This window comes from Chanodichthys erythropterus, chromosome 7 (genome assembly GCF_024489055.1).
Source record: "Chanodichthys erythropterus isolate Z2021 chromosome 7, ASM2448905v1, whole genome shotgun sequence".
Taxonomy (NCBI): Eukaryota; Metazoa; Chordata; class Actinopteri; order Cypriniformes; family Xenocyprididae; genus Chanodichthys; species Chanodichthys erythropterus.
Genome location: NC_090227.1, coordinates 23,768,479 through 23,796,266, shown reverse-complemented (window position 1 = coordinate 23,796,266; position 27,788 = coordinate 23,768,479). Strand labels below are relative to the sequence as shown.

The 27,788-nt window shown below is 37.4% G+C and overlaps 1 protein-coding gene across 1 annotated transcript; it reads right to left on the bottom strand.

The window, feature by feature from the left end:
- LOC137022716 (cholinesterase-like) lies at positions 1–27,788 on the bottom strand. The gene is made up of 4 exons (XM_067389158.1): positions 27,666–27,788; positions 13,570–15,105; positions 7,930–8,087; positions 1–333 (listed from the first exon to the last, which is right to left on the bottom strand). Exons 1-4 carry the CDS (start codon positions 27,674–27,676, stop codon positions 206–208), a joined length of 1,833 nt encoding a protein of 610 aa, XP_067245259.1. The 5' UTR covers positions 27,677–27,788; the 3' UTR covers positions 1–205.

The window sequence follows — 27,788 nt, the reverse complement described above, 5'->3', positions numbered from 1 at the left end:
AAGACGGACCCTTTTTTGAGTTCCCAATATAGCAATTCTCTACCACACAAGGCCTTAAGAAGGAAGCAAAAAGGCATAAAGTTGTGAAGATATAGAAGCTTCAGAAGCTCCTTCCTCTTTATACATATGGGCTCTGGCTTTCTAAAGCTTTCTGAAGTAGTAAAGTGCACTGCATGGGCTGCTTTTGGGGAAATGTGGTCAGACATTAAAGGTTTTCACACTGTTGCTTTTTGACAGAGGCATAGTCGTTAAATTGATTCTTCCAGTCCAGCATGTAAGAAACCCAGCGGTGGAACTGAGACTTCCACTGGAACTCCACTTCATCAATACTCACTACAGCAGAGAAAGAGAGAGAGAGGGGAAGAGAGAGAAATAGAGAGATTGAGGCAGGTCAAGTTTGAGACACAGGGATATTGGATTTATCATACTGCAAATGAGAAGTGAAGTCACTTAGGCCTGACAAACATTCAGGAGGCCTAAACAGTACCCGCATGATTTGAGTTTGTGCAGCGGTGCATGTGTGCATTATCGTGGTAACAGCCCTAATGGAAATATTATAAATTGCTTTACATTTTTCTCATCATGAAGCCACATATCGACTTTGATTTAGCAGAACCAAAATCTCAATTAAATTTTCCAAGCTCTGCTTAATGTTTTGGCCTGTTAACAAAATGCAAAACTGTCTTAAGTAACTGAAACCCAAAATAATGTTGGAAATATTCCCTGATGGTAACACGTTAAAGCAATAGCTAAACCAAAAATGAATAGATACTGTGCTATCGTATGACACCAGAAGACTTGCAGTGTACAATTTGTACATTTACAATTTTATGGTGCATTTTGTCATATATTTACAAAAACTTTATATGTTGCATTTGGAATTTGGTATAATAGTGTTCTTTATTTAAAATTAAATCAAGTCAGGGACTTTTTTGCAATCATGAAAATATTCTCATGACAGAATCACTTGAACTCAGGAATGAGCACATTTGTGCCTAGTCTATAAGTCAACAATTAAAAATTAAATAAATAAATAATAATAATAATAATAATAATAATAATAATAATAATAATAATAATAATAAATGTATTACATTATTATTATATTTATATATTTAAAAAAGGTGTAACTATGCAACATGATTCATTCCTGTTATGCATTAACTTTTAAACTATGCAACTTTAAACAATAAATAGGGCTGTGATACACATTTTTCTAAGGGTATACTACACTTTCAAAAAATATGCGTAAAAATTTAATACATACTTGATTACTGTATATGCACAATGGCGAAAAAACATCAAATCCATTAATACATTGGTGATGTTTTCCATCCAATATGTGACCCTGGACCACAAAACCAGTTATAATTTGCACAGGTATAATTGTTGCAATAGCCAACAATACACTGTATGGGTCAAAATGATCAATTTTTCTTTTATGCCAAAAATCATCAGGATATTAAGTAAAGATCATGTTCCATGAAGATATTTTGTAAATATATAATGTATTTTTTTTTTAAGTGTTATGCATTGCTAAGGACTCCCATTTGCATGTCTCGCTTTAAGAGCCAAAAGAAACTGAAACCTAGTAGGTAGCACAATAATTATTTTTGCATACAAAATCAGAAACTTTACACGTTCAGATCATGCCTCCAACATGCTCCTATTGTGTTGTTTTCACCCTCTAATGAGTCTGAACAAATTGAGTTTACAACAAAAACAGCACACAGGCGATAACTGAAAACAAATATGTAGATTTCACGTGGCGTTTTTGCGCATAACTTCATGAAAATTGCACAGATCATAGATCATCACATCACCATTTAAAGCAGAATCTTACGATTAAAATGATTAAAATCCATTGTCTCGATTACGAGATACTCACGGATTGATGTAATTTGGCTAAAAATATGTCTCTCCTCTTTCCGAGATGCAATGTGTTATCCAATGTTTCAGGAACTGTCCATGCTTGTTTTCCAATGTGGAATAACACGAAATAGTGTTTTAACACTAACAAAAAAAAATGTAATGGCTTTTTAAAGGTGCCCTACATTTCAAAAATTTTATTTACCTCGGCATAGTTAAATAACAAGAGTTCAGTACATGGAAATGACATACAGTGAGTCTCAAACTCCATTGTTTCCTCCTTCTTATATAAATCTCATTTGTTTAAAAGACCTCCGAAGAACAGGCGAATCTCAACATACTGTAACACCGACTGTTATGTAACAGTGTACGCCCCCAATATTTGCATATGCCAACCCATGTTCCCAACATTATGAAAGGCATTAGACAAAGGCAGAACGTCTGGATCTGTGCACAGCTAAATCAACAGACTAGGTAAGCAAGCAAGGACAATAGCAAAAAATGGCAGATGGAGCAATAATAACTGACATGATCCATGATATTTTTAGTGATATTTGTAAATTGTCTTTCTAAAATGTTTCGTTAGCATGTTGCTAATGTACTGTTAAATGTGGTTAAAGTTACCATTGTTTCTTACTGTATTCACGGAGACAAGAGCCATTGCTATTTTTATTTTTAAACACTTGCAGTCTGTATAATGCATAAACACAACTTCATTCTTTATAAATCTCTCCAACAGTGTAGCATTAGCCGTTAGCCACGGAGCACCATCAAACTCATTCAGAATCAATGTAAACATCAAAATAAACACTGTACTTACGCAATTTGACATGCTGCATGATGAACACTTTGTAAAGATCCATTTTGAGGGTTATATTAGCTGTTTGAACTTTTTTTATGTTGTTTAAAAAGGTACAATTTGTGATATTTTTTTCCGCTAGAGGTCGCTAGAAGCCTATTCAAAACAAAGGCGTAGTTTGATGACGTAAAGTTTTAGAGTGGAAACTTGGGACATGTGGTCTCCATCTCAACGGACGGTGCAAAAGAATAGGGATTGGAGTCTGGAAGAACTCATGTTCGTGGATGCGATTATTAACGTTACTGTAGTATGAAGTAGAGCAGGAGCGAGTGTTGTGGAGCTGAACAAGGAGCTGGAGCGATTGATCAACACACGCCTCACGAGCAGCGGGACTTTTATTATGACACAGTCGCCAGCGCCGCTTCCGCTTTTCCGGTCATGAGTTTACGGGAGCTTTACTTGTCGACAGAACCAGCGGCAGATGGTAAACAGTAATTATGTTCCATAAATAATTAACACAATCCACCATAAAACGTGCAAGAAGTAAATAAGGAACTGCTTGAAGCAAGCTAGTGGTTTGCTGGACGCTAGACACTACTTCCGCATTTGTCCACGGCACTGTTGTCATGTGGTTTCTACGTCAGTAAAGGCGGTAACAAAGGTAACTGCGTCATTGACAGGCGACTGCACTGCCCCGTGTCACTGTTTAGAATGGGAATTTTCTCATGATTTACAGGTAGTTGAAAACATTAGAGATATTGTTAGTAATCAGCTGGACAAAATATATAACACTAGCCTAGTGGTTTTTGGATATTTTACTGCAAAAATTTTACAAATTGTACCTTTAAGGCAAGCGCAAGCTCTTGGGGCGTGGAGCACCAGATTTAAAGGGCCACACACCCTGAATCGGCTCATTTCTAATTATGCCCCAAAATAGGCAGTTAAAAAAATGAATTAAAAAAAAAAAATCTATGGGGTATTTTGAGCTGAAACTTCACAGACACATTCAGGGGACATCTTAGACGTATATTACATCCATCTTTTAAAAAAAAGTTCTAGGGCACCTTTAATGCATCTAACCATTTTGGTGAACTCTTAATGAGTGCTGAGTAGTCCTTATAAACCGGAGTGTACCACCCGCCGGCGCCACCTAGCAACGAAAAAATGTATGATCATTTTTCACCCTCTTTTTTCACTACTGCCTTGAATAGGTGTCAAAAGGTGTCATTTGAAATCTTACAGTCTGAACTTTACAATGCATGACGCCAATTGGATGAACTCCTATGTAGTTTTTTTTGCTGATAAATAGAAAAAATGTTTTCATAATTTAACTAAAAACAAATATGTAGATTTCAAGAGGCATTTTATTTTCATGAAACATGCACCGATCGTAGAAAATGGCACAGCATTATTTAAAGCAGATTCTAGTAATTAAAATGAGTCCAAAATCAACATAATCCCTTGAGTCAATCACAAGACTTTCCTCGTGGAGGAACAATTTTTAAAATGCCCATTAGGGGGCATCAAGGTCTAAATAAAAAGGCTTCCTTGGTTCCAAATGCTGTAACCTTTGATCACTTTATGCTATCACCACAAAATTTGATTTAGATTTTAATCAGCAGTATTTCAAATGAGAATGTCCAATTGTAATGCCATTTATATTTTCTAAAAATTTAAAAAGTGTTCTGTCAAACGATACCTACCTTTTGACTCCCCTTGCTATAGTTTTGGAGTTATGAAGTTTTACTTTTGTGTATGTCACATTTAGAAAAAAAAAAACAACAACTCTAAAAAGAGTAAAGGGTAAAGGGTTTTAAAGGCAATTTTCTCAAAAAAATTTTTTTCAATTTTTTGCACCCTCAAATTCCTTATTTATTCAACTTTCAGATGATGCATAAATCTCAAATCTCAAAAAAAAAAAAAAAAAAAAAAAAATGACCCCATGACTGGTTTTGAGGTACAGGGTCACATATTATATGTCACTTACTAGAGGAGGATGTTATTAAGGAATTGGCTTTTGTTAGTTAAAGGGATTTTACAAAAGAGAGACAGGATGGAAAGTGAATTAGACTTAAGAAAACACAAACTAATTATGAATTAAAGTGATTAAATGTTTTAAACATTTTGTTTACCCCTGTACTTGTTTGAGAAATTGTGATTAAAAAAAATCTAATCTAATATACTGAGGTATGAGGAGGACATGTAAATGACTGCATTGCAGAAATGACCCAAATAACATAGCTGGTTTCAAATACCTGCATTTTCTGCCTGCTATTCTTATGTTCGGAGCTGGCTGCTGGTTCAGTCCCTGCAAGCAGTGTGCCATGAGCTATCAACATTGTGCTCTTGATTAAGACACTTAATCCCAGAATGCCCCAGGGCGATTGTATCTGAAATAAGTTTATAGCGTCTACTTGGTTCAGACTCTATAAATCACTGTTTACCTTACATACTAGTGTATGTTATAAAAGCAGGGGGCCAAACGAAGTTTACCATCTAGACATGATCCCACTTACATGCCTTTCATCAAATCAGCTACTACAACTGGGTGCTGCATCTCTAATTAATATTCATAAGCCAAGTTGATAAGGTTTCTTTGTTCCTATGCCCCCACATAAAAAAGTCCTTCATTTGTGCATAACCATTGCAGTCTCAAAAGAGTAGGCGAGGTAGCGAATCCTCTGGGAATGGCATTGCCGTCACAAGCGCCAGGGAGACTGCACACTGCCCACAGTGACAATAATTCAATTTGCGCATATGTGCATTTGTATGCGCAGTCACTGGTGTCTGACCTCCAGTACGTAAACAAGACAAGTCTACTACTTCACCTAGACTCAAATCAGAATCGATTCATTCCATTTCAGTGTCAAATTCAATTCTGCTCCCTACGGTTGCACTACCTGGATCTCTTCCGCTTTCTACCGCTGATAATACTGACAGCCAGAACTTTGGGAGTTTACAGACACTACACTATTGAGCGTCACCTTGCAAAGACCTCCAAAAAGAAGATTAAAAGCATCAGTTTATATTCATTGCTTTAACCAGTAATGACAGCTGTGAAGACACCCCAAGGTTTACAAGATGATTTTAAGTGTGCCAAAAGCTGTTTAAATATACAAACGTACAAGCAGCAACTGCTTCCAGTACATAATGCTGTGACTTGCTCTCCCACCTTATGTTTAGTAACGCACTTAAAAGCACACATCTCTCACCGCAGGGCTAGAAACAGACCACAAGCTACATGTTTAGTTGAAAAAGGTTTAAATGAGCGAGGAACTACAGCAAAATGCACTTCACTTTCTCTTCAAATAGCTTCCGCTGTTAAACCTTAGGAAAAAAAAAAAAATATATATATATCACTAACAAATAGAATATCAAACCTACTATACCTAAAAACACCCTGATGGTGGGATACCTGTATAATGGATAAAATGGATTAACAGCCAAGACTGAAGCATTCAAACCCATTCACACTGAATTTAAATTCATAGTGTTTTAAATTAGCACCATCTCAGCAACATATTTCTCCATTATCCATGTGTCCTTATGAATACATTCTGAATGCATTAAAGACAAGTACTTGCCATTTATGGCGGGGACAGAACAGCTTTTGAGAAAAGTGTACATTTTAGTCTCAAGCTTCTGGATTCCAGGCCACATCATTCAACTCATTTTAGTTTGTCATGCAATGGAATGACAAAAAATGAGTAACTGTGAAAAAATAAAGATAGTGACAGGCTATTTCCTGAAAAGCATTTCTATCTAACCCAGGTAGCACAGTTTGGTTCATACAAGCCGGAATATTATTGGTGGTGCTTGCTAAGGCAACTTGTCCCACATTTTTTATGTCTTTATAACATAAACAAACAAACAAATAAAAAAAAAAAAAACATATAGCTTATTGAGGACAGGTGTAATATTACTTTAAAGACTTAAAGGGTTAGTTCACCCAAAAATGAAAATTATGTCATTAATTACTCACCCTCATGTCGTTCCACACCTGTAAGATTTTTGTTCATCTTCGGAACACAAATTAAGATATTTTGGATAAAATCCAATGGCTCAGTGAGGCCTCCATTGACAGCAAGATGACTAACACTTTCATATGCTCAGAAAAGTACTAAAGAAAACAGTTAACTGTTTTTTGTGACTACAGTGGTTCAACCTTAATGTTATGAAGCGACGAGAATACTTTTTGTGCACCAAAAAGAAAAAAAAAAAAAAGAAAAAAAAAACTTTATTCAACAATATCTAGTGATGGGCTATTTCAAAACACTGCTTCAAGAAGCTTCGAAGCTTTATGAATCTTTTGTTTCGAATCAGTGGTTTGCATGATTTCAGTAAACGAGGCTTTGTTACGTTACAAGTGTTTCGAAATTTTTTGAAATTTCAATGGTTCACATTACTTTGGGAGTTTGATACATGCTCCGAACCACTGATTCAAAACAAAAGATTTGTAAAGCTTTGAAGCTTCACAAAGCAGTGTTTTGAAATTGCCCAAAACAAGATATTGTTTATGGTCTTATGGGTGTGGAACAACATGAGGGTAAGTAATTAATGACAGAATTTTCATTTTTGGGTGAACTAACCCTTTAAGTTTTTCCCACCTGACAAATGAAAAAACAGGTGGTTAAAAAAAAAAAAAAAAAAAAAAAAAAAGTCAAAATAAACTCCACAAGTCATGAGCGATTTTGCCGTTCTCGTAATGTATAATGACAGCAGACCCTTCTCAGCCGCTCCAGCAATGGATGCAACGCGGAAAAACTATCAGGTATGGACTTTTGTAGATATCCGATTGTTCCAGCAATTGTTTATCAGTGCCGATTAATCGGCAAAACTGATCAAATCGGTCGACCTCTAAAAAAAGAATACATTGAAATGGGTACTTTTGACTTAGAAAAGCAATCACCTAGCAACCCTCTAAAAGCAACTCAAAAGAACAATCTAACTGTACAGTTTAATAATCTACAAGCATTCTTGTAGCTCAGAAAAGTTCATGCATTCTCTGAGAATCAAACAATGACCAAACACAAAAATGTAAATAATTTCTGCGCTTTTGAAAAGACTCAACCACCTCCAGTCCCGCATTAAGCTCCACTATATAGCTGGCCAGGGCTGCACTACAGGTGTCCTCAAGAGACTAGAAGATGACACATGTGCTGGCCAGGCAGAGCTGGAGAGACAATCAGAAGCGAGCATGTCACGATTTTCTTTGTTTATGTGGTGTGGGTGGACGGTTGTTCTCATTCTGTGACTCTCACCTGTGACACACTGCAGTTTTGGCAGGAAACTGTCCCAGAACTTGCACTGCTGGGCTCTGAGCATCCGGAGTGTTTGTGACAGGCCAGTGTTAAGCGTGACATACTGCTGATGTTCCAGCGTGAATAGCGGCCAATCTGCTCCCTCCACACTTGGATCCCTGAAACATCAAGTGAGGAAATCAACCAAAAGGTCAGTTTATGTATGGCACCAAGTTACATCAATACATTTCTGCCCCAAAACAACTCAAGACAAATAAATAAATAAATAAATAAAAATCAATGCAATGACTCAATAGCTATGACGTTTACATGCTCTTTTAAAGAACGCCTTGCAGTCTTTTACAACAAGAGGCTTTGAATCTTAAATGCACAATCCCAGCAAAGCGAAGTCTTCAAAATAAGCTATTTAAGGAATTGCACCCGATACTTGTCATAAGCGAATCTGCCCATTTCAGGAAAAAGATTAACTTTGGCGTGTTCCATTGTGATCTTGTTTACTGATCATGTTCATTGATGTATTAGCATCGTGTCATTCCCCTCCAGCGTGAAGTGTATGAAGTGTTAATTGTAAGAAACTAAGCTTGCTCACAGCCACAATAAAGGCTGTTTCTGCCTCTCTATAATTTATGCCAAACAAATGAGGATGCTAATCAACACTAGCCTGCCAGCAACACCAAGACTTTTTTTTTTTTTTTTTTTTTTTTTTTTTTACACACACAACTGAAAAAGTGTGAGCAGATGAAAGCCTGTCTCATCAAGATATTATGTATTAAACTTCTCCAAATCTGCACTGGTTTATACTCTTCACAGAGATAAATATAAACAATTCCATCACCGTGTTTAGTAAATATATACAAATACATAAAAATGGTCTTGTAAACACAAATGTGAGAACGATATTCTCAGTATTAAAGAATAGTTTGGTCAAGAAAGAAAATGTTTCATTTCGACACTTCATTTTTTTTTTTTTTTTCTGTTCTGTGGCAAACAAATAGGCAGAATGCTTACACAGATTTTCTCCAAATAGTGAAAGAGAAAAATATCCTGTCAAATGCTTTAAAAGGAACAAAAAGAGCACCCTAAGGGTAAGGGTAGCCCACGTTTTGTACGGCACAATTTTTATGATGCTACAAGTCACAAGAGGGTTTTTGTGTTAAACAGACCAAAATTTAAGTTGTTATTCTCTGACAATGTTCTAGGTAGCTTTCAAGCCTAATTCACACTTTGGTTATGAGGCATGCAACAGCCAATGATGTTTGACATTATTGATGTCAAAACCTGGCGTGTTGTGTCTGCACAAGCGATATGAATATATGTAAAAACAAATGAGATTTGACAGCTGCTACAGAGAGCAAGACTAAATATTTTCCACACTATCAGAAAAAAGTGTGCTACAGTTGTACCTGTAGCTTGTCACATGGACAATACCCTTAAAGGTAAATCTTTTTACCTTATTTGTAGGAGTGGGAAGCTTTTGGTATCCCACGATTCTATTAAAATCGATTGTTGATGTCATAATTCATTTTTAACAAAAACAAAACAAAAAAGACTCGATTTTGAATCAAATTTCAATTGGATAAATGCATAGATTTGATTCTAGTTCACAGTTTTATGACATGCGGTAGGCAGTTTAATAGGTCTTGAAGAAAAAATCCCATTGAATTAAATGTGAACCTTGAAATTAATTTAGTTTTTCCTTCTCATTTTGAAACAACCTAACATTATAAAACAAAAGCCATTTAAGCTGACAACAATCATTTCACACAGTCACCATGATTTTGCCAAGTAAGACATGATCCTGAAACGATATTCCAATCAACCAATCAGATTTGTGGGACAAGTTTACCATTTATGACAAGTTTAGGTTTGCAACAAGGGTTAGGTGCTTCTACATCATGTTATTCACCTATCTTTCCCCTCTGATTTTAGGGATAAGTTATGGGTAGGATAAGGTTTAGGGGGTAGGAATACGGTTAAGACTAAATTTTCAGACTGGAATGTTCCAGGATCAACAAAATATTTTGATCCAGGAACATGTCTTACTTGGCAAAATCACCCATTACACACATGGCAGAATGGTACTCTTCTGTAACAAAAGCAAGGCAGGAACATAGAAGCAAATTACAAACAATAGGACAATACAATAGAAGAAAAAAAAAAAAAAATTCAGGTACAGTAGACTAGGTTTATTTAATAAGTAGTAATAAATACAACAGAAATTGAATCAAATGTAAAAAATAAAACACTGTAGTCTTTACTGTATGAATTAAATATAAATTGATTCATAGTAAAAGATACAAAAGTAATTCAGTCAAAAGCAGCAAGTGATTATATATAATTTTAATTATCAATAATGAAACAAACAGCAACAGTTTCTGAGGCTGCTGTCCCTTTAACATGGAGGTCTGAGGTATCACCGGCGATACCACCGTGCTTTTTTTTTTTTTTTTTTAACAGTGTGGAAGAGACTCAAAATACTCTGTCAATGTTGCACGTACAATTAAGAGTTATACACTATTTTAATCTGTGGAATATCTTCTTTTTTTGTGTACACTCAGAGTAAAAACAAAACGTTGTGCTTTTTGCAAAATAAAGAAAACTAACATGATGCGTGATCTCTCGTCTCCCTCTGAACGAAGTCCAATCTGATAGTTCTCAGAAAATGAACTGTAACTTAGTGAATACTAAATCACAAAAAAATTAGACTAATATTCTCTGTTTATGAAATGAATGAAAAGAGAGCCATGTCAGAAGTCTGTGATTGAGCTCATTATTCGCTAATGTGGCCACGCCCACGGAGCCAGCGCTGTTCAGACGCAAATTCAGTCAATACATGCATACATAGTCTCAATCGTGTATTTATTGTCTTGAAAAGTGTTTTGAATAGCCATAGTTAGCAATCTCTGGCCTCTGTTAGTTCGGTTAGTTCCTGGATTGCCTATTCTTTAGCAGGCATTTGTGGACTAAAGGTGCACAGAGTGCCCTCCAGCTGCAGGTATGAATTGAAAACACAGTATCCAGCGCTCATAGTAATGACAGTAAATCCTGAATAAATATTACTCCTTTATACAGAAATTTGACAAACATATGAGAATCCATCAATATTTCTCCAAATGTGCATGCTTTTAAGCTAAAAGCCTATATGAAATGCCATAGAGGTAACAATTGTTCAGACACTTTGCATCACACAAATATATTATATTTTAAAGAATATAATAGAATACCATTATTTTAAATTGTAATAATATTTCACAGTATTGCGTTTGTTTTCTGTATGTTTGATATACACCACATGATCACAGTTGTTTTTTTTTCACAGCCTACCTGACTGAAAGAGCTCATTATTATGCAAGTCATTTCAGATCATTATTATGTGATTATTTTGTCTTCTCAGGTGAGAATCACCCATTATTCATGGTGATTCACACCTCCATGCATACTGTGTTTCTTGACCAAAGATGTTTTAGAAAATTTAAATCTCTCTATTGTTTTATATGAAAGAGTAGTCAGAATAATTTTTACATAATTTTGAAGCAAAAACTCTAGTCTACAACCTCCAATACCCAGAAGTCTTGTGAACACAGATTTAATATTATTTTTTTGGCCTTATTTCAGTGACTTAAGTATTTTGTTTTTCCAATAACCACGCATAAACGTTATTCCTTCAAAAACACAAACATGTACATACATGTTCCTCACATATCATGGTAGCCTAGTTTGTGCTGAATACAGTGTAATGACACTTTTGTCATTAATATGTTTATGAACAACTAAAAAAAGCACAAATGTCAGGGCATGTCAAAACTTCTCCAGGCCCCAAATCAGCCTCAGACTCCAGGGGGTTAAGAATAAATGCATGGATCTAATATACTGTTACAAATCCAATTTTCACCTAACTGTTTACATTTGCATAGGACATAACAGCCTGTGTTTATGTGAATACTCACAAAATTATGTCAAAATGCGCATTGTGTAGTGTATGTAACCATGCAAGCACAATAAGCTGTGAAAAAGAAGTGAATTCAGGATTGTATGCATCTGAAAGGCTCCATCTGTTCTCGTGCTTGGGATGTGTATCAGTCAGCATGAGCACCGCATTGAGTCCTTTTTCGCGGTTTACTGTGATTAATGACACTCTAATGTGTCAATAACTAAGTAGTACTCTGATGTTAAAATCTGTGTAAAGTCAATTCTAAGAATTTTTTTCTAAACACATTATAAATGTTATAAATGTACAGCTGAAACACATTACAAAGACTGAACTGTGTAGTACTGAATTGTGGAGTTAGACCTTTAAACAGTTTTTCACCAATTCTGTGTTCAGGATTTTTTTTTTTGGCAGGGCTAAAATGGTGGCTCGATGACGCACTGGAGCCACAGAGCATTGCCCCACCCCTAACACTAAAATAACTACAGCATATTTGCATCAGTGGCTCACCCACTTAATAGTGAGTTACAGTCATTACTGTTAGTTACTACAGCCTACATTTTGCTAGCTAGCTATGCCTCCTTCACACAAATGCATTTTACCTGGTTGTGATAATATACAAAACAGCACAGTCTCCTTATTTAAATTTCCTAAAAACTATGATATGAGGAAGACGTGGATTAATTTTGTGAAAAGTCATCTTGATAGAGAGCTGACAATCACCACCAACACCAGCATCTGCAGTGATAATTTTACAATGGATAGTTATACAAACTTTCATCAGAGACAACTGGGATTCGTTGTTATGATGATCCGCTGTTATTTGACTGAACTGACTTATCTCCCACCTCTGCCTTCATTCTCCTGTCCTGCCGACAACCGATGTTATGGAGCCGGACCGGGAGGGTGTGGTTTCAGCGCCGACAGCAGAACGTTTACGTTTTTTTTTTTTTTAATCATTCAAATTTAGCTGGGCGGTTAAAGGCTTAGTTCACTTTAAAATTACTCCAAGCTTTACTCACCCTCAAGCCATACTAGGTGCATATGACTTCTTTCAGATGAACACAATCAGAGATATATTAATAAATATCCTGACGCATCAAAGCTTTATAATAGCAGTGAATAGGTCCAACGAGTAGAAAGCTCAAGAAATTGCATCCGTTCAAAGCAAAACGTATTCCACAAAACGTATCCCCAAGCTTGGGGTAATTTTCATTTGAAAGTGAACAAATCCTTTAATTACACATTTCTTTTTTGTTGTGTGACAGAACACATATTTTAATATTGCTCTGCATGGACTTTAAAGAAGTGTAACACTTCTGCACAATCAAATCGATTTTTGAAATTTGTGGACTGATGTGAATCAGTGGAAGACAGAATCGCGACTCATATGTGAATCGATTTTCCCCCCACCCCTTCTTACTTTCCTAGGTTCATAGTAGTATCCTAAGGTTACTACTCTAAAGTAGTAATACATTTTTTTAGGGTTGGTAAGGTACAAAGTAGTCCATTTAAGGGTACAGCTCCAGTCCATCAGTTTTTTTTTTTTTTTTTGTTTGTTTGTTTGTGTTTTTTTCCTGATAGTGCATGGATGAAAGAAAGTCATAAGTGTTTGGAACAACATCAGTGAGTAAATAAAGACAGATTGAATACTGTGAATTAGGACAGAATATAAGCTTACACAGTAGATTGTGTGTCAGATTTACACTCACCCACTTCTGGCAAAGTTGCTCCAATGCACCATTATCTTCCTGCTCATGGCCTCCTCCTCCTTAGAAAATCCAAAGGTCTGGTTCAGAGGAATCCCAAAAACAAATGGGATCTCATCCCCGTGCATTACACCCATCCAACGAGGCCAGGGGTTGAAGCCGGAGCGATGGTTAAAGAGGAACAATCGGGCACTGCCACTATTCTCAACATACATACGGGCAAAATCCAATAAGAGGCATGAAAAATAGCAGTCGCCCACCAACCAGCCTAGGGCTTCTCTGTTTTTTGGTTTGCTCTGCTCATCTGTCCAATCAGTATACTGAAAAACAGCTGCCTCTCTGGCTATGTCACTGAAACCAGGGAGGCCCAAGGATACACCTGTGAGGAACTGGTCTCGATTGATAAGACTCTGGTTATGGATGCCAAATCCAGGTGCACCATATACAAGAAAGTATGTCCCTTCATTTCTGTTTAATCCCAAAAGAACCTCTGTTTTCAGAAAATGTCCTGACTGGATTAGGACACTTGGCATGTCTACAAGAAATTCTCCATCCACTGTTGGCGGAAAGGGCACACTTATTATAGTGTGATGAGGAATGACATTGAATTGAAGATTGACTATTTTCTCAGGTTCAACTGTTTTTAAGCAAGCCTCCATTTCATCAACAGATGAAAGTGGGCAGTTCAGAAGCTGAGCCAGAGTTAAAGAACGGTTCCAGGCCTGAGCTGGATCCACGGTCGCCCACAAGGCATTGGGACTTCCACTCTGGAGAATTGCGCGGGTGAACAGGCCATGGCTGCCCTGTGAAAGCAAATGGTGTCCCACAGAGCCAGCACCAGCACTCTCCCCAAACAAGGTTACGGAGGATGGATCTCCCCCAAAAGCAGCAATGTTTTTTGACACCCAGCTTAGAGCCAGGCGCTGGTCAAATAGACCAGCATTTCCTTTAATGTTCTTACTTTCAGGTACAGATAGAAAACCCAATGCCCCTAACCTGTAGTTCATGGATACCACCACCACCTGCTGGGTCTGGCTGAGGAAACGCCCATTGTACACATCCAGAGAGGCAGTACCTGTGGAAAAGCCTCCACCATAGATCCACACCATAACTGGGACTAAGGGTTTGGCTCGGTTCTGGAGGTTGATTGAGGGAGTCCAGACATTGAGGTACAGACAGTCTTCACTAATCCTGGTGTTCGGATTCCACATTTTAGCTCCAGGGAATTCTGGGTACAATGTATCCAGTTCCTGGAAGCAGGAATTGGAGTAGTGTGTGGCATCCCATATCCCATTCCACACCTCAGCAGGCTCTGGTCGATTGAATCGAAGCAGGTCCAATGGAGGCTTGGCGTAAGGGATCCCAAGAAAGGCCCCAACATACCCTGAACCTCCCGGCACAGGAAGCCTCAGTCCTCTGACTTTGCCTTTGTCAGTAGAGATAATAAAGTCATTTTGCCCTGCTGCCAGTTGGAAGAACAAAAAAGCCAGAACTGGCCAAATACATCTGACGTGAATGCCCATCATGGTGTCTTCAAGGCTGATAAATCAAAACATAAGGAGATCAAAACAAGCTTCATCCATCAAAATAAGTAATGTTCTGTTTGGGATTCCAGAGACCCCAGACCATATTAAAAAATAAAAAGTAAATAAAAAATACATATAATAAACTTCTTCATGCTGAAGCATTAGTTTGAATTCAAAAGTGTTTGCAAATTTTAAAAGAATTGATTATAAACAAATTGATAACTACCCTCTATATAACAAAAATAATTTAGAGTTTTTAATTAGGTTAAAGGAACTTACTGAAAGAATATGAAGATAAAATTAAGTTAGCATTATTAATTGTTATGCATACCTCATAGGAGGTATGATAACCCCAAATACATAAACAGCAAATTTAATCGCAACAGAACTTCAAGGTTAACAATGAATTTTTTTTTTTCTCTCTCTAAAGGTTGCCTCTCCCCTGTGACAAAACAGCATATTGTGACATTGCATGGCTACACAAGTAAGGCAGGAGCCAGCAGAGACAGTCAGACAGCTATTAATGACACCTCGGTTTCAGCTTACTCCAGATGGAGAGGAAAGCTCAGACAATCAAAATGCTCTCTATGACTCACTCAGTATGATGAGACGCCCAACAACCCCTTCAACCCTTCTCTAGATTACTCAGCTCCAAATGCAAAAAAAAAAAAAAAAAAAAAAAAAAAAACCCTTGATTTCTAAAATTAGACTCCTTGATTGCTTGTTGTGATAGTGGGTAAATCCTGCTTGATTAATATGGCCTGCCTGAACCAGACAGATTGACCCAGAAGACTGAGCTTCTATGTTATTGAGAAGAACTACTTTCCTTAAGTAGAAAATGCTCCATACAGAGCCGCTTCAAGAGTGACGGGACAGCTTCAGGGTTGGTGCATCGGGACTGCAAGTCATTAACAAGATGATGTGGTAAATTAATTTGTAAAAGTGTTTGTTTCCCCAAAAACAAAGACTTTTTCTATCTCTTTACAGTGGTGAGAATTTTTAATTCCGACTCTTCTTTGATGCTGTGATGAAAGGAGACCCTCCTTATCTCAAATACAAACAATAAAATCACTTTTTTTCAATTCTTGTAGAAAGCAATATGAGCATCTGAAAATGGACATCTATCTAGTCTTGCATGTAAAATTTTGAATAATTGCCACAGACTGAGAAACCGCACAACGAAAACAAGTATTTTTACATTTTCTGAAGCCAAAGTGTTCTGGGTTGCTTACCGGCCCAAACAAAAAATAAATAAATAAATAAATAAAAAAAGCCCACTTCCAGGTCTCCAAGGGTTTCTGGTCTCTATGTGCTGATTTATGGGATCCACGGGATTTTTGCATCTATTTATTGTTGGCCAGGTGAAAATTGAAAGTCTGATGGTTTAGAAAAGTAATCGCACACCTCTTCTCAACAAGCTGCATGATGTGAGGTATCATTTAACAAATGGTGCAGTACATATTACATGTGTACACTACCTTTCAAAAGTTTAGGATCAGTAAGTGTTTTTTTTTTTTTTTTTTTTTTTTTTTTTTAAGAAATTAATACTTGTATTCTTTAATTGATCAAAAGTCACAGTAAAGAAACAAATTGCACACAGAAACAAATTACATTTTAAAGTATATTCAAATAGAAAACAGTTATTTTAATTTGTAATATTTTGCAATATTACTGTTTTAACAGTGTTTTTGATCAAATATAAATGAATTCTTTCAAAAATCGTACCAGCCCCAAACTTTTGAACAGTAGTGTAAATATTCAAGGTTAGGATCATAGATATTAGTAATAATAATCAGCACCACTAATGATTAGATTTTACTTGTAAATTAAGTTTGCTTTGATTGAACATTGATTAATGTAATGGTTCACAGTAGATTACTCCAATTTCTAAATCAAAGTAAACTGTAGGGTTTTGCTGTAGGCGGTCTATCCCTAATGAGGAGCCGAAATGAACAAAAGGACCAAGGACTATGCCTTTATTAAATCCGTGACAGAACCAAAAGAATGTTAGTTTGTCAATTTAATGCCTGACTGATGTTGTCGATTCTCTCGCTTCTGTGAAAAATCACTCTTCAAGTCTTGGAGTTTTGATGTCAGAAGATGAAAATAGAAAATGTCTATATTAAACTTAAATCGTGTATAAAATAAAAATCTTCTACACTGATTGAACAAATCAAACAAAAATCATGTGAGAAAGAATGCATTAGAGACCTTTCCAGTCAACATTTAGAAGATGATAATTTGCCAAAATGTCTTTGAAATATGTCAATTTTTACTGCCTCTAAGGTTTTTTTTTATATATATATATAAATATAAATATACCTTAATGTCTCAGAAGAAAATAACCAGAGAAAGACTGCAATAGAGATAAAGAGAGGAGCAGGGGTCAAACTACAAAAAGCATGAGATGGCTTGTGGGAGATATATCAGCGAGGCAACTAATGATGGTTTTATCCATCCGACAGCAGCATCATAACACTGGCGCCAGGTTCATGTAAATGGCACATTTAATGTCAGAAGATCCCCAAAGATCCACAGCACTTTATCCAACCGACAATGCAGAAAGACAACAGCAAATCTCTTGTGTCTGCAGGTTGAATTGAGAAGATAAGACTGTCTCCTTCCCCTTTTCATTTTGTCCCTTTAGACTAAACCTTCAGACAAGTTTGTTTCCCTCTTCACTCATATCTTTGTCTCATCTTGCACACAGTTTATTTATTTATTTATTTAACCTTTGTCAAAGAGAAATCAGACATTTTGGTTGAGTTGTCAGAATCCTCTGAAGCAGATCTCAACGAGACCCAAGAGGAGAGTGCTGTGGGACTTTTGTTGCAGCTCTTAAAACAAGTACCATACCTTTGCAAAGGCCAATCCGAACATTTGGCTTAAAGGGCACCTATTATGCCCCTTTTCACAAGATTTAAAATTAGTCTCTGATGTCCCCAGATTGTGTATGTGAAGGTTTAGCTCAGAACACCCCACAGATAGATATATATATATATTTTTTATAGCATATTAAAATTGCCACTTTTGGGGGGTGAGCAAAAATGTGCCGTTTAGTGTGTCCCTTTAAATGCAAATGAGCTGCTGCTCCCGGCCTAAGAGGACGGAGCTTCAAGACCTCATTTGCCAGTTTCAGGACGCACTAATAATGTCATAAACTGTCAGTAACAGTGTTAAGTTCGAACCGGATTCAGACAATAATGCCTACAGTGCCAGAGAATGTATGCTGCATGAAGAACAGGTCTGGTTTAGTTTAATTACGGCTATAACTTATGTTGTCATCTTGCTTTTATCCATTATTAGTACAAGCCTGTTGTACCGGACCCCGTCCGAATGATGGCCAAACCTTTACTGATGAGTTTTATGATGTTTATTGTACTTCACACAAAAGATGAAGTGTCTGTTTTCACTCCAGAAAATCACTGTAAGAGCTTAATAAAACACAGTGCAAGAAGTGTGCATTAAAATTTTATCCATAAACTTTCTCCTGTGCATTATCATCAACATACACAGTGAATTACACAAAAACACTTGTTACAAATAACAGTAAACAAATATATATACACAGGTGCTTGTCATATAATTAGAATATCATCAAAAAGTTTATTTATTTCACTAATTCCATTTAAAAAGTGAAACTTGTATATTATATTCATTCATTACACACATGATATATTTCAAATGTTTATTTATTTTAATTTTGATGATTATAACTGACAACTAAGAAAAGAGTTAGAATATTACTTAAGAAAATCTTGGCCAACTGAAAAGTATGATTATTATTAAGAATATTGTGAAAAGGTTCAATATTGAAGACACCTGGTGCCACACTCTAATCAGCTAATTAACTCAAAATGGTTAATGCCTTTAAATGTTCTCTCAGTCTAGTTCTGTAGGCTACACAATCATGGGGAAGACTGCTGACTTGACAGTTGTCCAAAAGACGATCATTGACACCTTGCACAAGGAGGGCAAGACACAAAAGGTCATTGCAAAAGAGGCTGGCTGTTCACAGAGCTCTGTGTCCAAGCACATTAATAGAGAGGTGAAGGGAAGGAAGAAATGTAGTAGAAAAAAAGTGTACAAGCAATAGGGATAACCGCACCCTGGAGAGGATTGTGAAACAAAACCCATTCAAAAATGTGGGGGAGATTCACAAAGAGTGGACTGCAGCTGGAGTCAGTGCTTCAAGAACCACTACGCACAGAAGTATGCAAGACATGGGTTTCAGCTGTTGCATTCCTTGTGTCAAGCCACTATAGCTAAAGTAAATTTTGCATTTCCTTTGGAAATCAGGGTCCCAGAGTCTGGAGGAAGAGAGGAGAGGCACACAATCCAAGAGGTCCAGTGTAAAGTTTTCACAGTCAGTGATGGTTTGGGGTGCCATGTCATCTGCTGGTGTTGGTCCACTGTGTTTTCTGAGGTCCAAGGTCAACACAGCCGTATACCAGGAAGTTTTAGAGCACTTCATGCTTCCTTCTGCTGACCAACTTTATGGAGATGCAGATTTAATTTATTTTCCAAAAGGACTTGGCACCTGCATGCAGTGCCAAAGCTACCAGTACCTGGTTTAAGGACCATGATATCCCTGTTCTTAATTGGCCAGCAAACTCGCCTGACCTTAACCCCATAGAAAATATATTGGGTATTGTGAAGAGGAAGATGCGATATGCCAGACCCAACAATGCAGAGGAGCTGAAGGCCACTATCAGAGCAACCTGGGCTCTCATAACACCTGAGCAGTGCCACAGACTGATTGACTCCATGCACGCCGCATTACTGCAGTAATTCAGGCAAAAGGATTGAGTGCTGTACATGCTCATACTTTTCATGTTCATACTTTTCAGTTGGCCAAGATTTCTAAAAATCCTTTCTTTGTATTGGTCTTAAGTAATATTCTAATTATCTGAGATACTGGATTTGGGATTTTCCTTAGTTGTCAGTTATAATCATCAAAATTAAAAGAACATTTGAAATATATCAGTCTGTGTGTAATGAATGAATATAATAAACAAGTTTCACTTTTTGAATGGAATTAGTGAAATAAATCAACTTTTTGATGATATTCTAATTATATGACCAGCACCTATAGTCCTTATGCCTTTTAAGGGGTGCTTAATAAACTGGTAAACTTAATATCCGTAAACCAACTCCGATGAACTATAATAAAGTGCATGTTCTCCCTTTCATTACTGCCACATCCAGTATCGCTCTGGAGACTGTAAGCTGGATCACGAACATGTGGTACTGATCCATCCTTGAGTAACAACTTAGCAAAAGCAGTGTTTTATATTGTCCCTTTGTATTGAGATTCATTCAAAAATCAGAGTGACGTAAAATGACTGATAAGGAGACATAAACGAATTTAGGTATATGGGGGGGCGCATTTCCTTCAAAAATAAAACTAATCCACTGCGTCTTCAGCGGCTCTGATGTCAGGAGTACATGGAGACTGTTATGTTCACTCTTACATCCAACAACAAAACACCTCAAAGGCTTACGAGACATTCCTGTTGCTGCAGCTGCTCCAGCCTGGAGAAAATGGCGGACTGTGTACAACTCGCTCAGGGTGGTGTCTATGCTAATACGGTAGAATCCATCAGCAGTCGTGGGCATGGCCTGTGCAAAGTGACTTTGTAAAGTAAACATGAAATGGTATTTAAAACCCATTGTACTTCCATAATGTAGGGCTAGATTCGGGAATTGACTGGATCATGACAAATGGGCGTTTCATACCAGAATAAATATTTTTTTTAAAATTTTGATTTCATACTGACATTCAATCCTTGATAGACTATAATTCACTAGTAATAATTCAAACAAACGCTTAATAAAACAGCTCTCAGGCCTTTTTAAACTAAGGTAGCAGTTTAGCTTTATTACGCTGTATGATGATGGTTTAAAATAAATAAATAAATAAATAAACATACCGGGCAGGAATCCATCAGTCTACATATTTTCCTCCTAAATCAATATCAGTTCAGCAAGGGCTGCGGAAGACTCTAAATATCCACCCACAAGCACACATCTTCAACAGACATAGAGTTTACCAAGCACTTTTAATAAAGGAAATTCCTATAATATGTCCTGGTGCCACAGCTGTGACGCCTGCTTTTAGTAAAAATAGTTAATTGCGTCATACCTGCGTCTGTTTGTGACTCTCCCACAATCCCTCACCACAAACGCCCCCCTGCCACCAATCTCAAAGGCCTGCTAAACAAGCTATCAGATCAGTGCTGGGCAGTTTTGAATGAGATCAAGTACATTTCTACATTCTGACTCACTCCAATCACACCATCTCCAATTATTCATCTAGATCAGAGTGAGGGGCACACAAACTGGAACAAACTTCCTGAGTGAGTCAGAAGAGTATGATGGGAGATATGCTGCCACACTGTTTATCTTGTGCTTCTTAACACTTTTAGGAAAATATACAGATAGAACTGAGAATCAATTTTTTTTTTTTTTTTTTTTAATAGAGATCATGATTCTATGGTGGCCCAGTGGTGCACAGAACAACACAATTTAAACAACAGTGGAAACAAGCCACAACACAACTGCAGTGGCAACTACAATCCCACAGATTGAACTGGATCGATACTTCACACTCCTCTGGACAAACACTGCTCCCTGTGCCAGCACTTACAATGGGGCCATTAGAAAGTGTGCTGTCGGACAATGCCACTTCTGCCAGTCAGCCTTCAAACACTGCCATAAACCACCCAAGATCATGCTATACATTCATGATTCAAATGTTATCAGGCATCACATACTTAATCAGAGACTCACAAAAGTGATAAATTTTCCAACAAGTGATTTAAAATCATTATTATTCACTGAGTTCTGATGATATAATTCTAAAGCCTTCTGAAGGTTCACGGCTCAGTGTTAGTAACTCAGAGAGGACTGGAACTTGCAAAAGGCAAAAATAATTCAATATCTCAAAATAAACTATGCGGAAAATTATTTGATGAATGAGTAATTTCTAAAAAATAACAGTAAACATCTGTTGCCTTTAAAGTTTGTGTAACTTGTGATAACTGCAATGTAAGATGCTTAGTTTTATAGATAATGGCTTGCTTAGCATAAAATGAAGAGAGATATACAAATTGAGCAGTAATTTAAAAATAAGAAGCTCTGAAAATATACCTAGCCTCAAAGGGTTAGTTCACCCAAAAATGAAAATTCTGTCATTTATTACTTACCCTCATGCCGTTCCACACCCGTAAAACCTTCGTTAATCTTCGGAACACACATTAAGATATTTTAGTTGAAATCCGATGGCTCCGTGAGGCCTCCGTAGGGAGCAATGACACTTCCTCTCTCAAGATTATAAAATAATTGACTACAGGGGGACTTTAATAATTTCAGTTATTTTAAAGCTGCAATATGTAGATTTTTGCTGCTAGATGTTGCCTATTCAAAACAAAGGCTTAGCTTGATGACGGAATCTTGGGAAATGTCAAATCAATATTTGAATATAATATTAATAAATGCTGAGTGGCTTGTGTTGCTAAATGGCATACAATTGAACTTTAAAACATATTGTATGATGGAGAAAATGCTGTATTACTTACTGTATTACAAAATAGTGTTTTTCTCTGAGGCATGGTAAAAGCATGTTGCTCTCGGAAAATCAATAAAATGTAACCCTGGTTCCCTGAGATACGGAATGAGTATTGCGTATGGGAAAAACTCATTTTTCTTCAATACTGAAGCCTTTTTCAATAACGCAGTGTAACTACACAGCCATTAGTTCAAACTGGGAAACTTTTTGAACCAATGACGGCGTGGCGGAGCTGCACGAGCCTATAGCGCCAAAGCCTGCCAGAATGGGTGGGGCGTCTGGCTATATAAGCGAGCATTTCGCCATAGGATTTCAGGTCAATCGACTGAAGCAACGTGAAGCAAGTTGTCATAGGGTTAAAAAGGTGTACTATAAATGGTCACACCGACTAACACTAGTCATGGCATAGAGCTGTCAGTGGAGCATTCTGGCTGAGCACTGTCAGTGTGGTAACACCGGGAAATCCCTTGGTGCAGGAAAAATGAGACACGCGGAAACAGACCGGAAGTGTTCACTTAGTCCTGTTCACTTGGCCCTGTAACCTTTGTTTTTCCCCACTCTATTGAGATGGAAAACAAGAGGAAAACAAGGGAAGGAGCCGCTTTCTAGAAAAAGTGTTCCGTGAACACAGCAAGGTGAGTCAAGTCCTCAATGAACGCGGCTTGCGGGAGCGGAGCCAGCAAGGGACACGAACAGAGGTCCAGCGTAATCACAAACATTAGAGAGCGTCATGTTCAGCTGAGCATAAATAAGAATTGAACTCACTCTCTCAGTGAGAGCGTTCATCCTCAATGCACGTGGCTTGCAGGGGCAGGGCCGGCAAGCGACGCGCTGAGAGGCTCTGCCCTTTAAAACAAACGGTGGAAAAATATGCTCTCTCACCCTCATTGTGAGAACGATCATTCTCAATGAACATGGCTTGCGGGGGCGAAACCGACAAGTGACACGCTGAGAAACTCAGCAGAAATATGCTCCTTCAGATTGAATATATATTCACTATGAATAGTCCCACCTGAGTCGGGGGAGAGCGTCATGTCATATTCAGCTGAGTGGAGTCAAAAGTGAGACCGAGACCGGTCGGCGAGTCTCAGCTGGTCCGCTGCATTGCCTCTTCAACGGCGAGAAGCGAACATGACGGTCTCGTTGTCCGGCGAAGGGAAGCAGCATCGTCGCTGAAGGAGGTAGATCTGAAATTCTATGGCGAAATGCTCGCTTATATAGCCAGATGACCCGTCATTCTGGCGGGCTTTGGCATGCTGCATCGCCATAGCAGTATATTCTAGGGTCTTTTAACTAGTTTCTTATTAGCATGCATATTACAAGAATATTGGCTATTTATTAGTACTTATTAAGCACCTATTAATGCCTTATTCTGCATGACCTTATTCTACATTCTTAATCCTACCCAATACCTATTAATAAGCAGTAAATTAGGAGTTTATTGAGGGAAAAGTCATAGTTAATAGTTTATATGTGTTCCCTATGCTCAAGTGTTACCGAAAGTCTAAAGTGGACTATCAAAATAAAGACCAAAACCAAACTAGTAGTAACAGGAAAAAAAAAATCAGCTGGCCTTGGACTTGTATGAATCTAATCTTAGAAAACAAGAGTGGCAATTTTAGGTCCCTCACCAGGGACATCATGACTCACGTATCCTGACCTGACCTGACACACTGCCCTTACTACCACATCAGAAAGTGCTACTGCAATGCCTCATGGGTCTGAAGGGGCCAAACCTGGGAACGACATACACTCTATTAGCATACAATTATCTATTCAGAGCAGGGCGAGTGGGCTGGCTGGCAATTAAGCTACGATACGAGAGAACTTCAACCACAGCGTGTGATCTGACCTAATCTCTGGTTTCGTTTGCAGGGTGTTCTCCAGACTCAATGATTTACAACGAGGAGCCAGTAATGAGGAGCTGGACCATGTAATCAGAGCTCTGGAGGGACATGAGAGAAATATAAATGTAATTCGCAAATCCACATGGACGACACTGGCAGATGTCACACTGCCATGTCCTTTACTGAAGCCACGTCATGCTGCAGTTTCACTTTACTGATCTCCTCTGATTTACATTAAGATCATTATCAAATCAATAAATCAGAAGCAACCATGAAAAAGTCAAATTTAACCTAGTTAAAGGTAGGGTAGGCATTTATTTTTATTTTATTTTTTTTACATCAAAAACACATCCTCTTCACACCCTGATAGCAATCAATAATAAAAGTGGTCTACATTTTTAAAACTGTACATACATCATCTCAGGACCAATAAATGTTCATCCAATCATTGCACTCTGAATCCAATGCAGACATTGCATGTTCTGGAATGCTATGCAGAATTGCAGACAGACAGTCACTGGATGCCATGAACAAGTTATCTTTTACATTTCCTCCTGAATTAAAACAACTAGTCTATGCTGTTTTCACGGCATGTTGTAATTAGTGTTGTCAAAAACTCAGCCATATTGTAACTAGTGTCAAAACACCTCCGATAGGCCAATGTGTTCACATGCTCTATGTCCGTGATTGGCTACAATGATCAACGCTTCAAAAACACATCGTAAATAGACATCAATGACGCTCTTCACTGAGCACTTACACAGATACACACAGGAGCGTTTGAAAGCATGCGTCTATCAGCAGACCGGTCCTGCTTTCAAGCACTCCTACTCCCGCTTTCAAATTCAAACACTTCCATGTACTTTCAAACACTCCCGTTTACTGCGTTGATCATTTTAGCCACTCACAGACATATACAGTGTGTTGAACATGTAAACATAATGGCCAACCAGAGGTGTTTACGAATCCACTTAACACTCAAAGAATCACATTTTTAATATTTCAGTACAAACTTGGTATCGAAGTAGGTACATGTCTTTCTTTCTTCAGTCAAAAAGAAATTAAGGTTTTTGATGAAAACATTCCAGGATTTTTCTCCATTTAGTGGACTTCAATGGAGCCCAAACGGTTGAAGGTCAAAATTACAGTTAACAGCGATCCCAGACGAGAAATAAGGGTCTTATCCAGAGAAACCATCGCTCATTTACTAAAAAAAAAGTTAAAACATGTATACGTTTTAAATGCTCATCTTGAACTAGCTCTCTTCTTCTACTCCATTGAAGTCCACTATAAGGAGAAAAATCCTGGAATATTTTCATCAAAAACCTTAATTTCTTTTCGACTGAAGAAAGAAAGACATGAACATCTTGGATGACATGGGGGTGAGTAAATTATCAGGAAATTTTCATTTGAAAGTGAACTAATCCTTTAACACTGTCTCTTATGATGCTTTGTTGTATGTGCTCTGGCTGTGTTTTGCACGAGGCATGGCTTTGGAGAGCACTCTGAAGCCCTCAGCAAGCAAGGTATTTTGACATTTGACCATTGAAACTTGTGGGAATGGGTAAAATTTTGCGCAATACAAGCACTATTCAACTAGAGCTAGTGAGACATTAAAGGGTTAGTTCACCCAAAAATGAAAATGTCATTTATTACTCACCCTCATGCAGTTCCACACCCATAAGACCTTTGTTAATCTTCGGAATGCAAATTAAGATATTTTTGTTGAAATCTGATGGCTCAGTGAGGCCTGCATAGCCAGCAATGACACTTCCTCTCTCAAGATCCATAAATGTACTAAAAACATTTAAATCAGCTTTGGAGCATTATGAATCTTTTGTGTTGAATAAGCGGTTCGGAGCGCCAAAGTCACGTGATGTCAGCAGTTTGGCGGTTTGACACACGATCTGAATCATGATTCAACACGAAAGATTCATAACGCTCCGAAGCTTAATGAAGCAGTGCTTTGAAATTGGCCATCACTATATAAGTCGTTATTTTGTTTGTTTTTGGCACACCAAAAATATTCTTGTCGCTTTATAGTATTAATATTGAACCTCTGTATTCACATGAACTAATTTAAACATGTTTAATGGATCTTGAGAGAGGAAGTGTCATTGCTGGATTTCAATAAAAATATCTTAATTTGTGTTCCGAAGATGAACAAAGGTCTTACGGGTGTGGAACAGCATGAGGGTGAGTAATAAATTACATAATTTTAATTTTTGGGTGAACTAACCCTTTAAGTGAGAAGAGGCAGGTGTGTCAATTCGCCGTCAGGGAGAGAAGAGAGCAAGAACGCACAGCTGGTACTGCAGAAAAGGAGTATTGGAGCCATTTCCGATATTTCAGTATTCAATACATACAGAGATAACAATATTTTTGTTACAACACTAAAAGCTATAGTTTGCTGCTCCAAAATTGCCCACCCTACCTTTAAAGTAAATTTTAAACTAGTTACCCAAAACAACTTGGAAAAAATGTCAGTGATTCAACCTAACAGGAAATTAACATGAGTGTTGTAATCCAAAGTTCCCACAAAGATTCTAGCGTAGGCTAGCTACTTTTCTAAACAAAGAAGTAGAGAGAGAAAAAAAAAAAAGTGTTAAAGACACAATAATGTACTTCAACCATATTCATGTAGCATTTTAATATAATATAATATCAATTAATACCTAGAACAACCTAGCAACTGCATAGCAACACACTAAATACCTCTAAAGTGGAAAAATGTAAAGCATACATAAACAAACATTTGATATGGGTTCACTGTATTCCCTTGATGAGAATATGATTACTGGGGGAGTGGGGGTAAATCACTGTATAAATATTCCAAAAGGAAATAAGTAAATAAAATATGTTTAAGTTGAGTGTAACAAATATAATTTATATTCACTAGAAATATCAATGACTTAAAGTAGGCTACTTTTTTATTACCTCCAAACTTTAAAATTCTCTAATATGTTTTCTTTGAGTATAGGAGCACTGTTGGTGATAAGGCTAGCAGAATCAGGTAACAGTCTTAAAACAGTTAAAATAATTGCAGTGCTACATATTAGGGAATGACATTGTTGAGAATCCAGTGACGCGCCTCAGAACCTAAAATCCAGCCTGCGCTGAAACACTCTAAAGCGGTATATAAACAAACTTACTCACAAATCCGCCATTTAAGATGCAGAAAATCACACCACCGCCCAAACGCATTCACGAGCTTGGAAACGGAGACACTTCGCCGGCATATGGATGCAGTTCCTACCCTTTCAGACGCTTGCCTGTCTG